At 34.5% G+C, this 14,869-nt stretch overlaps 1 protein-coding gene across 4 annotated transcripts in view; it reads right to left on the bottom strand.

The window, feature by feature from the left end:
* FAM214A (family with sequence similarity 214 member A) overlaps positions 1 to 14,869 on the bottom strand; it is an 89,501-nt gene that overhangs the window by 16,164 nt on the left and 58,468 nt on the right. For 3 of the 4 annotated variants that reach the window (XR_005831978.1, XM_040620625.1, XM_008705985.2), the window contains exons 3-9: positions 13,372 to 13,556; positions 12,263 to 12,465; positions 11,865 to 11,990; positions 9,269 to 11,114; positions 7,162 to 7,281; positions 4,192 to 4,271; positions 3,381 to 3,489 (exon numbers count right to left, since the gene is read on the bottom strand). Coding sequence is in view for 3 of the 4 variants with exons in the window: in XM_040620625.1 (XP_040476559.1) it covers positions 3,381 to 3,489; positions 4,192 to 4,271; positions 7,162 to 7,281; positions 9,269 to 11,114; positions 11,865 to 11,990; positions 12,263 to 12,465; positions 13,372 to 13,556 (2,669 nt within the window). In the remaining variant the exon portion in view is untranslated. The remainder of the gene's footprint in view (positions 1 to 3,380; positions 3,490 to 4,191; positions 4,272 to 7,161; positions 7,282 to 9,268; positions 11,115 to 11,864; positions 11,991 to 12,262; positions 12,466 to 13,371; positions 13,557 to 14,869) is intronic. The other variant, XM_008705986.2, reaches the window with a different exon arrangement.

Below are 14,869 nucleotides of genomic sequence, written 5' to 3'. Positions count from 1 at the left end.
CATATATACAACACATGGTAGGTACTCAAAAATGTTTCCTAAATAAAATAAATCTAAAGATGGATAACATTTTCATAGGAAGAGGACATAAAAAATTCTATGGATAAGGCCAATGACCTATATTAGTTTCTGAATTTACTCAGGTTTTTATGACTTTAATACATTAGCATGCATGCTAGGCCCTACTCAGTGCAAAACAAGAAAAGGAAATAAAGGTATGGATTACAAAATAAGAAACAAAACTGATCCAATTTGTAGAAGATATTAGTGTCTATGTAAAAACCCCCAAATAACAACAACAAAATCAATAAAATAAATAAGCAAACTGAGCAAGGTCATAGGCAATTATACACATACGCACGCGCGCGCACACACACACACACACACACACACAATCACTTGTATTTTGATATACAGCAATGCAGGACTGAAAATTTAAAAACCTTTTCATAAAAAAATTTTTTTAGAGAGAGGGAAAGAGAGCATGCAGCAGGTGGAGGGAGGTGGCAGAGGGAGAAGAGAATCTTAAGCAGGCTACGTGCTGCGTGTGGAGCCCAAAGCAGGTCTCAATCCCATGGCCCTCGAGAACACAACCCAAGCGAAAATCAAGAGTTGGACAGTTAACTGACCATGCCACCCAGGAAATCCTGAAAATTAAAAACTTTTTAAGTATAATTTATAATATCACCTGAAAACACGGGTTAGATATAAATCTACAAAAATGTTTAAAACATGCATGCTGAAAACTACAAAACATCGATGAAAAAATTTTTAAAATAGCTAAATGAATGCAGAGATATACTATATTCAGATATCAAATATTAATATTCTGGGGCACCTGGCTGGCTCAGTTGTTAGAACAGGCGACTCTTGACCTCAGGGTTATAAGTCTGAGCTGCAAGTTGGGTGTAGAGGTTACTTAAAAATAAAATCTTTAAAAAAAGATTTAATATTCGTAAGATGTCAATTCTCCACATATTGCTCTATAAGAATGCAATCCACACAAAATCTCAGTATCGTTTTGTAGAAATCGATAAGCTAACTCTAAAATTTACATAAAGAAGGGGAAAGGAACCAGAAGAGTTAAAGCAATTTTGAGAAAGAATAACATGTTAGACAACTCACGTTAATTCATGTCAAAACGAGAATAATAGGACATTCATGTTCATAAAAATGACACACTTGACTATACACTTCATATCATATATAAATATTACCTCAAAATGGATCACAGCACTAAATGCAAGAGCTAAAACAATAAAACGTTAAGAAAAAAAGTTTCGTGACTTTGGGTTAGGCAAGTAGTTCTCAACCAGGGACATGTGCCAATGTTTAGAGACATTTTTTTTTACTGCTACAGCTGGAGGGAGGGGCAGACAGTGGTACTGGACTCTAATGGCTAGAGGCCAAAGATTCTGCTAAATACCCTACAATGCATGAAACAGATCACATAACAAAGAATTATCTGATTCACATATCAACAGTGCCAAGGTTGAGAAGCCTTGGGTTAGGAAAAGATTTTTCAGATACAACATCAAAATCAAGATCCATAAAAGAAAATAACAAACTGTACATAATCGAGGCGCCTGGGTAGCTCAGGTGGGTAACCATCTGCCTTCGCCTCAGGTCATGATATTCACAGCAGCTTTATTTTTTAATTTTAATTTTTTTTTTTTAGAGAGAGTGCACCAGTGTGGCGGGGCAGGGGGCGGGGCACAGGGAAGGGCAGAGGGAAAGGGAGAGAGAGAATCTTAAGCAGGATCCATGCAGGGGTCATTCTCACAACCCTGAGATCATGGTCTGAACTGAAATCAAGAGTCAGATGCTTAACCAACGGAGCCACCCAGGCGCCCCTCATAGCAGCTTTATTTGTAATAGTCCTAAACTGGAAACAACCCAAAGATCTAGAATCAGGTGAATGAATAAACAAACTGTGCTATATCCATATTGCTGCAATAAAAAGGAATGAACTCTTGAAACACAGTACAACTGTAAATTAAAAGGGACCTATGAGTTGGACAACCTCAGAACTTCTCTGTATTTTTCTACTGAAGTGAAAATGTATGCATATCTGCACAAATACATTCCAGCGTACTGATCTTTTAACTATCTTCCCATTCCTAAGTTTTTCACATATCAGATGCTCTTTTTTTCCCCTCACAAATTTTCTTGTAATACAAAGGCTGCATAACAACTGACACTCACAGTGACCTTATGCAATTTTAAAATAATGACAGAGAATAGAGAGTTCAACATCTCTGAAGTGATACCTGGAAAGTGACATGGAAAAGAAATCAATTCACCATAAGTCTTTTCATTTTAAAACTTTGAAAGATAGCCTAAAAATTAAAATTTAGTATTAAAGACAGCATACTGTTAACATATTAAACCATCACAGTTCCAACGAAGCTATATAAACTAAAACTACAAATTTTAAATTATTTTCCCATAAAAACTCACCAAAATGAAAATCACTTTTAATACCCCATTTACAAGTTCATGTTTAAGGTTGTTTTTCTTTTTCTCTTTTTTTATTGATGTGTAGTTGGCATACAATATTATATTAGTTTCAGGTGCACAAATAGTGATTCAATGTTCAAGGTCGTTTTCTAATTAAGGATAACTAATCCCATAATACACTTGATCCCAAGTAGGAATATATATATATTTTAAAGACTTTATTTATTTGACAGAGAGAGACAGCAAGAGAGGGAATACAAGCAGGGCGAGTGGGAGAGGGAGAAGCAGGCTCCCCACTGAGCAGGGAGTCCGATGCAGAACTCGATCCCAGGACCCTGGGATCATGACCTGAGCCGAAGGCAGACGCTTAACGACTGAGCCACCCAGGCGCCCCACCAAGTAGAAATATTCTTATTAAATAAAATAGCACATTATCAGAGACCTTTACCCATTCAATTTTTAAAAAATAATCTTATTTTATAATAGATTCAGATTTATAACAAAGTTGCAAATATAGTTCAAAGAACCATTTGATTTTGAAAATCAACCTCCTTGATCATGAAAGGGCTGCTATCAGCCCACCTCCTCCTTCCTGGGTTTCAGAGCCAGTATTACCATGTAAGGTGTGGTTAAGTCCGTTTTCTGGCTAGATTAATGGACACCTCACTCCACTTTACCTAAGTCTTCTATCTTCCCTACAAAGTACCCAATTCTAGGATGTCACTACCAACAATTCTAACTTCACTTCTTACAAAAAGGAAAGGGTAAAGGTTTAAAAAGAAAAGGAAAGAAGGTGATTTCAAGTATTTGAAATATACAATCCATTCATTTATTTCTCGGTCACAAACAAATGACATAAATAACACCTTAGATCTAGGTTAAGAAATTTTGACTCTTAAAATAATTTTTAAAAACATTACCTCGAAATTTCCTAAGAGACTAAGACTTGTTATAGGTGGAGCACTAGAACTCAGAAATGGTTTTTCATGAATATCTGGATCATCTTCAATGTTTAAACATGGTCGAGGACTATTAAAAAGAAAATCAGCAAATGAACACATTAAGCACAATATTTTCTAATTTACTTTTTGTACAAAATTAAATTAGGAGAATTTGATCAATTTTAATTTTACTTAAACTATAAGATAAAAAATTAATCTTACCAAATTTTAAGATGTGAAATGTCTAGTTTAAAATCCTGATTCAATTTTTGGTCTTTGCTATAGTATTGGACAAAAATATATAAGTAATACCCTAGAAAGTTCCAAGACAGAATTTATATCACATAGTGGCATCTACTAGAAATATATAATGCAGCCTTCTTGTCTTCATTTTCAGTTAAAAAATGAGAATACAAAGGCAAAATTATGTGACTAAAGAAAATAATGAGAGTATTACTTGTCAACATGGAACACACTTCCAAGGCTTTTTTCCTAAAGAAATGTAAGGAAAGGGAGGAGGCAAATGACCAGAAATATTCAAACCTACTTAAGTGTTTAAAACCAATGTGTTTATTATGATGACCAATATATAGTAGCTACTCAAGCTACTCATTGTCTTACTTTCTCCCTTCATCATTAATCATTAATAACTGTGTGTGAAATGTTATTTAAAATAACCAACTAGAAAATAATACTCCTGTTGAAATTGTGTTTTAGAGTAAACATCGCACAAGACTAGAAATTAGTGTAATAGTATTTCACATACACAAACGAATTTTAAAATAAATACCTTCTAGATGATACGCTTTTCAGATGCAGTAATGAAGAATCCAAATCAAAGCAACCTGATTGTGTCTTTCTCTGAGGAACCTAAGATCAACATAATCATTAGTGCTATTTAAAAACACTGTAACTTTTTTTCTTGAATTGATAGAATACTTTTCAAATGAAAGCTAAGCATATCTGGCAAATAATAAAACTCCCAAAACACCTTACTCACAATCATGCTCTTTATTACATATTGTTTTTATGTTCTCATTTTATTAACTGGTAGGAAAAAACAGATAATTAATAAAAGCACTTTTACTAGGTTTTGACTTTTTAAGAAGCAGAATTTGTTTTTTTCTAAAACCAAATCTTACGTGGAATCCTAATATATAAAAAGACTTTTACTTTACTTTATTATATGTAGTTGACCCTTGAACAACACAGGGATTATGGGGCACTGACCCCCCCAACCCTCTGCAGTTGAAAATTCACATATAAGTTTTGGCTCCCCCAAAACTTAACTACAAATAGCCTACTGTTGACTGGAAGCCTTACCATTAACATAAATAGCTGATTAACACATATTTTATACGTTGTATGTGTTATATACTGTATTATATTCTTAAAATAAAGCTAAGGAATATGTTATTAAGAAAATCATAAGGAAGAGAAAATACATTTACAGTAAAAAACAAACAAACAAACAAAACACACATATAAGTGAACCCAGGCAGTTCATACTGTGTTGTTCAAGGGTCAACTGTACTTTTGTATTTTGTCAGGGTAATAAAAGATTGATAGCTTTAAAATAAAAAGAAACAAAAAAGAATTAAATAGTGATGGGAGCCTGGGGTCTTGCCAGCTCTGCTGCTCCTTTGTCCATCCCCGCCCCACTGTGCATTTCCAAGAACCCTGGGGCTTCCCAGAGACTAGGATTGAAAAATACTGCTCTGCATGTTCAATCACCATAGTATATACCACATTACATTTAAGACAGCAATCAAACCAGCTAGCTAAAAATATCCTAAAAATGAAAGATTCAGATGTAAAATAAAGGTAAAATCACATATAATATGCAAATTAGAAATACTTGTTTCTAGAATATTCAATATGTATACGTATGAAATATGATACTGAAAGTCTAAACTGTCTCAATATTTCAGAGTTCTACAAGTGTACCATGCTATTTTTTATAGTCAGAACTTAATGTGAAGTTCTCTATCTAAACTCTCATGTCTTCAATTCTGAAAAGTTCTTTACTTCCATTTCTTCTGATACTGCATTTTCCCTGTTCCATCTAGTCTACTTTTTGGAATTCGTAGTAGACTTACACTGAACATCTCATTTTAACCTCTGTGGCTCTTTAGCATTTTACCATCTCTCCTCCTTCCTGTACTTCATTAATATCTGTCTCTCCATTCACTCAATTGCTATTCAGCTGATTCCAGTTCACTGTTAATCCATCTGTATTTTTATGCACACGTGTGTGTGTACACAGGAATTAAAATGTTTCATATTTAAAATTTCGATTTAGTTATTTTTGAAGTACACATGTTCTTACATATCAACCCCTTGTCTGTACCTGTCCCACCAGGTTCAGATATCCTAGAGGGCCATAATTTGCCCCAAATTTGGAGATTTATCCTTCTTTCTCTTACATTATATTATGTATTTAAGGGTTACATTATGTATTATTTTGTATTAAAGGTTATATTCTACATCAGGATTTCTGCATTTGAGGAGGAAGGGTCTGCCTTTATAAACATAGCCCACCATACTAAACAGAAGTCTATAGTGCTTTTTATATCGGTATAATGCTGACCAATTTTTTTTTCCTGATCACTTGGACCTTTTGTAAGCACCCCATAGGTAGGTCAATATTTGGGGTTATTTTAAATGGTTTGGAACTTAACTTCTCTAAAATAAACATTTATGGTCCAAGTTATAAATTTAAGTTCTAGATTTCTTTTTTTTTTTTTTTTTGAAGATTTTATTTATTTATTTGACAGACAGCCAGTAAGAGAGGGAACACAAGCAGGGGGAGTGGGAGAGGAAGAAGCAGGTTCCCAGCAGAGGAGCCTGGTGTGGGGCTCGATCCCAGAATGCCGGGATCACGCCCTGAGCCGAAGGCAGATGCTTAATGACTGCGCCACCCAGGCACCCCCTAAATTCTAGATTTCTTATTCAATAATTATTTTTTGAACATAGGCCAGATATTGTATCCTTTCGGTTTACTTAACACAGATAAAGCAACAAAAATTATGTCAGTAGCAAAACATACATGTTTTTACTTCTGCTATGATATTGATCACTTGCCTCAGGTTTAACTGAAATGGCAGGTATAGCAACTAACTCCTGATTGCTTACTATGTGTTAGGAATGATACTAATCATCCTCACCACACTAAAAGAGACAGCATCACCCCCTTTGTAATGATGAAGAAACTGAGGCTCAGATTACATTATTGAACTAGTGTCACAAATGTCACACAGCTAGGGTGAAGTCAGTGTGACTCCAAAGCAACAGTCCTAACCGTTGCACTCAGATCTACAAAGCTACTTGTAAATGTAGAGTGGGGACATTTATATGTCTCAAAATAAGATGTTGCATGGCTTCCAGGTCAAAGACAACCACAAATTTGATTCCCAAATGACCCAGCTGGTGGTGTCAACCAGCTTCAGTGCTAAGATACAAATTTATTTATACAAACCCACTTGACACTATTAAATATTTTCTTTATATTTAGTAATAATTAAAATATGAGAAAAAAATTTCAGAGAAATTTTATAATCCTAATATTTTTATTCATGCTTTTAGCTTTGCCCTGTATTAACACATAGTTATTAAATATATCAAAAAATAAAATGTTTTCTAACTGGAAATTTCTGTTAAAGGTATTTAAATTTTTTTCAATTACAATTTAGATAAAATGATTTGTAAACCTTTTAGATGTTTCCAACTTTAAATATGAAATAAGAGGAAAAAACCTTACAGGACTTGAAAGAAGAGGCAACCCAGTTCGAGGATGAAAGGCTCTGGTCGAAGTTCCATCTAAAGAATGAAAATTATGTTTCCGCCAGACACTTGAATGTTTCAGTGGTATAGTCTTCTGCTAGGAAAATAATTAGATTTAATGGTAATATTTAAGTAATTTTTGGTTTTATTCTTATTCCTAATATGTTCTGAGGTATGACATCCTTGGAGGTGAAGCTAATGATCTACAGATCTGTATCTCTACACACACACACACACACACACACACACTTTAATCAGAAAACAATGTCTAAGTTTTTTCTAAGATACTGAATAAATTCAAATATTCTAAAGAAACTATGTCCAAATATAGTTGCCTTATCAACATATGGTCATATTTATAAATACTTAGACTCTAACATCTGGTAAGCTAATAATTGATATTTTTAATTTGTGAAAAAAACAACTACTCGCAGGTAGAAAAAATAGAATATTCTGAAATATAAAACTATGTTAATATTAAGAGCCATTCTCAGAGCATATAATTTGGCAGAGCATGATATAGAAATACAGTAAATGTGAATCTAATATATACATATATATACACACACACACACACACATATATATATATATATATATACACATATATAATGCAGTTACAGTACCATGTTTTTGAAGTGATACAAGAAACAGGCTAATTCTTGAGAATTAGACAAGTTTTTTTTTTTTAAAGATTTTATTTATTTATTCGACAGAGATAGAGACAGCCAGTGAGAGAGGGAACACAAGCAGGGGGAGTGGGAGAAGAAGAAGCAGGCTCATAGCAGAAGAGCCTGATGTGGGGCTCGATCCCACAATGCCAGGATCACGCCCTGAGCTGAGGGCAGACGCTCAACTGCTGTGCCACCCAGGAGCCCCGAGAATTAGAGAAGTTTAAACCCAAACACCAGAAATTCATAAAAACACATGAAAATCAGAAAAGACTCATTTGTGTCCTGGCTCTGCCATTTGCTAGCTTTGTGACCTTGGACAAGATACTTAACCTCTCCAAGCTGAGGATCCCCATTTGTAAATTGGAGTTAATAATAACACCTAACTTCACAGTTTAGTGGAAGGATTAAGTATGCCATCTTGTGTAAAATATTCAGAAAAAGGCCTGGGCACTTAGTAAATGTTGTATGATTATATTCAAAACAAGAACATGAAAAAAATAAATCTTGAAAAGTACTATGGCCAAATGAAGCCACCCTATTAGGTACCACAAAGAATCATGAAAAGCTAATTGTTTTTGTGACAATTATAATTTTAGGAAATTGGAAACTATCATTTGATTAAATCCGTATGTTAGAGAACTAATTTTAGTGATGAAGATGAACTAAGGTCATTCAGATTTGGATCAAGGCAGTTAAGAAGTAGTTTTCCATATAACTGAGAATTAAATTGGTGATAATACTTAGAGAAATAAAGGACATTTAAGAATAACAATCTTCTAAAGTTAAAAGATGGTTTGGTAGAAAGTTAAATAAAATGAAAATAACTGAAGTATCTTATTTACATAGTACATGGAAGGTTTACAAAATAATTTAAAATCAGTTATTTGATTGTCACAACTGAGGACAGGCACAAGGGATCGATCATTCTTATTTTAAAACTGAGGAGACTGAGGTTTTTAAAAGATACATGACTTACTCAGTGTGACTTAAGGACCAAATTGTGAAGTCAGGACTGGAACCCAGGTATTCTGACCAACAGCCTAGTGATTTCACACAGATATTCTTAAAATCCTTAGCTGAGTGGTGGCATAACACAACAGGCACACTGTATTAGGCCAGAGCTAACAAACAATACGTTAAGCTAATGAGTTTCCTTTCTGACTATTTACTCTCCAGCACTTGTCCACAGTATTAAAATAACCAAAAAAGGGCATGAAGACTTTGTCTAACATTTGGTCTTAAGTGGAGTATTTTGAAAGGATGTTAATACTCCTTTTATTGCAGGCTTATAACAGACTGTGTACTATAATTAACGGGTACCTTGGGCCTTTAAAACTAGAGTTCCTGTAAACAAAATTCAAGCCATAATAAATGTTTGAGAAATATATTTGAAATATTACATGTTACCTACCAACACCTCTGTAGTTTTCAGTCGTTCACATGTAGACAAACAGTTTTTTATATTCTTTCTCTGAGAACAGTTCTGTGATTTTTCATCAATTGTCTCTTCTTTCTTATCTTGTTCATTTTTCAATTGGTCTGGCTTTTTGCATTTGAAAACTTCATTATCATTGAGATAATTTTCTATACTATTAAGTTGAATATTTTGCTCACATGTCTTGGGCCTTTTTGAGTCTTTATTTGAGCAGTTGTTTTCATGTTTGTTCAAATATCCAGACATTTCCAACATAGTAGTTTTTATTTTTGAGTCATTTTTCTTGGAATTCTCAAGTCGGTGATTGTTAAAAGATTCTGGGTTACAATTTTCATTTTTTATTATTTTTTCCTTATACTTATTTGTACAAATCTGTTTATCAATACTGCTGCAATTTGAATACTGTTTATCAAGTTCATTGCTAATTTCTTGCTCCTTAAATCGACACTCAGAAAGTGTATTTTCCAATCTAACTGTCAAATCTGAGTTATTTTTTTTGCAGTGAGGCATATTTGAGGGAGTCAAAAAATCATTAGCTTTGTTCTGTGTCTCTTGAAATGTATTTTGAATGATTTCACTAGGATTGTCCTGATACAGATTTCTTCTTACTTGAGACTTCAAAGAGGACTTGACTTTACTATTACATTTAAAAGAGCTCAATGATTTATTGGGTATTAAGTTTTTCCCTTCACTGCTGTCTTCTAATAAGGAAAATTTTGTATTAGAAATGGAAACGGAGGTGTCATCCTTGTTAATCTTCAACAAATTTTTGTCTTCATACAAACTCCTAAACACTTTAGAAGGAACCGAACTGGAGTCATGCACGTTGAATGACTGCCGGGATACACGCGACGCTGTTGGATCAATGTGCTCCAAGTGCTGAGCAATCCTTGCGATAACATCTTGCCGCTCCTGGAGTAAAGAGCCTATCAAAGGATTAGTCTCGCCAACAGACTGACGAGAATAAAGACCATCAGAAATGCCAGCTGCACTTCGAGGAGCTTCTGGTTTTACTTGAATTTTTCCCTCACTGGTATCTTCTGAGGAGGTAAGCTCTGCACTACCAAAAGAAATGGAGAACGTTTCTTTACATTTTCTCACATTTTCATTTTCTTGCGAAACCCGGAAAAGTTTTGAATGAAGTGAACCAGACTGCTGCATATTAAATGGATGTCCAGAAACATGTGAGGTGCTTGGATCGCAATGAATCAAATGCTGAGCAATTCTTGCAATAACTTCCTGTCGCTCCTGAATTAAAGAACCTATTAAAGGATTAGTCTCACCAACTGATTGCCAGGAACTCTGGCGGCTAGAGACACTGGAGTCAATCATTGAAAATGATTTTAAAGTTCTCACTGGTGTTCCATGTGACTTTTTATCTCCTTTACCACTGAAGCCCAGAATATTGGCTTGACATGTTCCACAGTCAGATTTACTGCCAGTGCCTGGATACAGTTTGACATTTTTGACAGCTGCAGTATATTCTGGAGTTGTGCCATTTTTTGCATGCAATACGCTTTCGGGTGCCATGGTCCAAGATTGTTTGCTACACAGACGCTGTGAACTGCTTGTACTACATAGTTCTGCTTCATTAGAACTGCGGTGCTGATGGGCTTTGAGTTCATGTTCTTGAATTCTTTTCTCATAAAGGCCAATATTAGTGTGAATACTACAGGTCAACACTGGGTAATTAGATTGTCTGGGCAAGGACTGAACGCTGACTTTCAAGGCCACATTGTGAGAAACATTGGGAACAGGAAACACATGTTCAGTTGGAGTCTGTGAAAAATTCCACTGCAGGTCTACATCAGCAGCACTGATTCTAGAATCATACAGAGAGATAGGGAATCAATGGATTATAAAACTTATTACTGTATATCATAAAAAATTTTAAATAGTCAAATATTTATCTTTGTTTACATTAATTACTGTTAAAGGGAAGTAAAAAGGCTTTACATTCAGCTACTTTACCATGCATGTCATTTTTATAAAACCAATAAAAAAAGTACAATAGTTTATGTTTAGAATAGGGATGATCTTTTTAAGAACACTAGCTATTTAATCATTTAGGCTCAAGAATATTGTAAGTTAGAGTGATCTGTCAAAACAGGAAAAACAGACTTTGTATTTACTACTAATAAAAGGATTCAGCTAATTCTGTTGTACAAGGTGATTAAGAGATACTCTCTATCTCATGACCACCTGCCCACAGAGACAATTAGATAGCTGTTCAGCAACCTGTAAATTTATAGTTTTCAAGATACAAAAATTAAGTAAGTCTACCATTATGGAAATTCAGCAGCCCAGAAAGTTTTTCTACTGTATTTATAACGGCAGCATTAAGTCGATTATTGGTTCTTGAAAGCTATTCTATGCCAAATTTAACCCAAAAAGCAAAGTTCATACTGATTCCCATTTAAATTTCTCTAACTTGTTTTGAGAAAAACTTCAGTAAATTTTATCTACTTACATTTAGAAATGAAGGAAATAAACTGCTTAAAAGGTAAACTATCATTCAGCAGCTAGCAAACATAATGGAATACACACTATCTTTATTTTGCCCTAGACATACCTGTAAAGAATATTTCGTGGAATAGCACCATGAGAAACACTCAGCCAAGCACTTAATTGAGAAAAAAACACAAATGAGCGGACAGCCAATAGAAGAGTCTTCTCTTCAATAAATCGATCTCCACTCCTAAGGGAAGTAAAAAGTATCATTTAAATGTCAGCAAGTATGAAATGACTAAATTGTAGAAAGATAGAAGCTAAAATAAACATTCAGGATGTGTGCTTTCAAGAGTATAGAACCGCATTTACAAGTGTCACTTCAAGTCACATAAGTACCAAATGTCTAAATTTTACTATATGAATAGAATTCAAAGACATGACATATTACTAAAATAATTTATAGAAAGCAATGGAAAACCTGATTTACCGACAACTTTCAAACTCAATACAACAACTCACTGTCGAGGAACTGGCTCCAATATCCATCTTTCTAATAATAACGCATCTTGCTTAATTGCAGGATCATTGAGATCAATTCCTTCTGTGGTGGGCCCATCATCACTGTAGCAGCAGTCTGGTAGTAGCATCACCTCCACCATGATCGGAAGGTTATTCTTCCACAACAATGAGACCTCAGACCTAGTTCTTCTGGCTTGGCGACACTTAAGGGAAAATGAATATAAGCAAAACGTCTCAATAGCCCAAGGAATTTTATATTTAAATTTTAAAATGATAATTGTAAAACAGACATCTGTATGAGAAATGAGTCATCAATGGCAGAGCATTGCTTAGGCTTGTGTATTTAGATTTCATCATTAAATAATGGATTAACACTACTGAGCTCTAGAGTGCGAAAGATCAGTACCAAACACGTATGATGCAAATTTTCTTGGGGGTTATTTTTGTTCTATTTTTTGGAAAAATAACTGCCATAACACAGTATCTGACAGGCCTTGAGGTGGCCCAGCCTAGTTTGTTAATTATACCATCATTACAGAAGAAAGACTTATTCTATGTGAAAATCAAAATATTAAAAATTCATTTTCGTTAAATGCTCAAAATAGACAAGACTTTAAAAGTGTAAAATTTTAGACTATATTTAAGAAAGGAACTATTGAGAAAAATCCTTTTAACAAATTATACACTACCTACCAAACTAAATATTTTAAACATGATATGATAGCAAAAAGTATCCTCCCATGGGGTGGGGGGGGGGAGGAATATCAGAGGGAAACGGACTAATGTGAGGAAAATAATTATGAGGATAATTCTACTAAATAAACACAAAGTCAAAAGTAATAATCTTAAATCTGGCTTGTAAGAAGGCAGGTATGAAATTGGCTGTCAGCCCGCATGCTGATTTGCAAAGATAACCTACTATGCTTTCAAGAGCATTAAGAGTCAAGGTTATTAGCTATGGTCCAGGATTTGGATTTTTTTCATTATAGATTTAACCAATTTTATATTTAAATGTGAACATTATAACTATCATGTAACACAGATGATGACAAAATTTAAACTAGTTTATATAAAAGATAAATAAAAACTACTCAACACACAATTCTCACCTGAGCCAGCTTGTCACTGCATTCATGTTTGGTAGTTACTGGGTAACAGGACTGTGCTGGAGGGCAATGGAAACTTTCTGTGCGACCTTTTACAGAACATTCAGGTGTTCGTCCTTCTGTTATTAACAAGGCCAAAGACACCAAGAACTCCTCTGCATCATATTCAAAATATTCATCTAGAGTATCTGGCATTTAAAAAAAAAAAAAAAAGAAGAAAGAAAGAGAAAGAAAGACGTGTCTCCAATTTAATGTATCATTGGTAAGAAGTCACTTTTTACACCTTTAAAATACTTAATTGTCACAACCAACATTCAAGTATATTCACTAACAAAGAGTGAAAGGGGAATAAAAATGAGGCAATTAAAATACAGTAAACTTCACAAGTAATGCAGGGTAAGGAAAGGATGGATACTTCCAAATTCCAGTTAAGACAAAGGTGGTTAAAATCATAGCATAAAATCATTTTTATGTAAACTTCAATCAAAACGTCCAAGATTCAGCTATACATTTATAATTCTATACATATTTAGATTTTTGGATGTCAAGTGCAACAGTTTTTGCACACAAAATTTCACCAATCACCAAAAGGCTGAAAAGTCTTGTGTCATATATTTTTTAACTAAGTGCTTTATTATTATTAAATATTAGAAAAAGATGCAAACTCAAACGCATGTTTCTCCCCTCTTTCCTTTGTCCCTTTGTTATCTAGTTGCTCGTTCTCACAACCCTAATTCTCTGCTGTGGACATTCAGAGCTATGGCGTCCTTCTCTGTCTATACTATACAACAGTATTAGTTTCAAAGTAGAAATGCTATAATTATCCAGTAGACGATGCAGGCCCAAATTACAACATATAAAGTGTGCTGTTTTTTGGTTACTACCCAGTTCCAAAAAATCTCATCTGCAGGTATTTTCACTTATTTGTAGTAATTTTTAAATTTCACTTTAAGTGCTCCAAGTCTGCGAAACACAGTTAAATTTCAAAAGTGTTAACCTGCTACACAGGTTGAACATGTGTGCAAATATACACACACAAAATTCAATTTGTTGTGCAATCCAATTAAACAACACATACTTTAAGTACAGGCTAGCAGTGTGGTTGGAGACTCTCTCGTGAGGCTGGGCAACTGCAGTGAGCTACAGCTCCCAGTTAGCCACGTAACGGAGGGGGTACACAACCAATATACTCATGATCATTCTATATCAGTACAACCATTCTGTTTCTCACTTTCAGTACAGTATCCAATAAATTATAGAACACAGTCAACACTTTATTATAAAATAGGCTTTGTGTTAGATGATTTTGCCCAGCTATATGGTAATGTTAGTGTTCTGGGCACGTTCAAGGCAGGCTAGGCTAAGCTATGATGTTTGCTAGGTTAGGAGGGGAAGATGCTTTTTTCACTTAAGATATTTTCAACGGGGCGCCTGGGTGGCTCAGTTGTTAAGCGTCTGCCTTTGGCCAGGGCATGATCCCAGGGTCCTGGGATCGAGATCT

This window comes from Ursus maritimus, unplaced genomic scaffold (assembly GCF_017311325.1).
Source record: "Ursus maritimus isolate PB19 unplaced genomic scaffold, ASM1731132v1 scaffold_35, whole genome shotgun sequence".
NCBI classification, from domain to species: domain Eukaryota; kingdom Metazoa; phylum Chordata; class Mammalia; order Carnivora; family Ursidae; genus Ursus; species Ursus maritimus.
The sequence above is the reverse complement of the archived record's forward strand: the minus strand, read 5'-3'. Positions and strand labels throughout refer to the sequence as shown.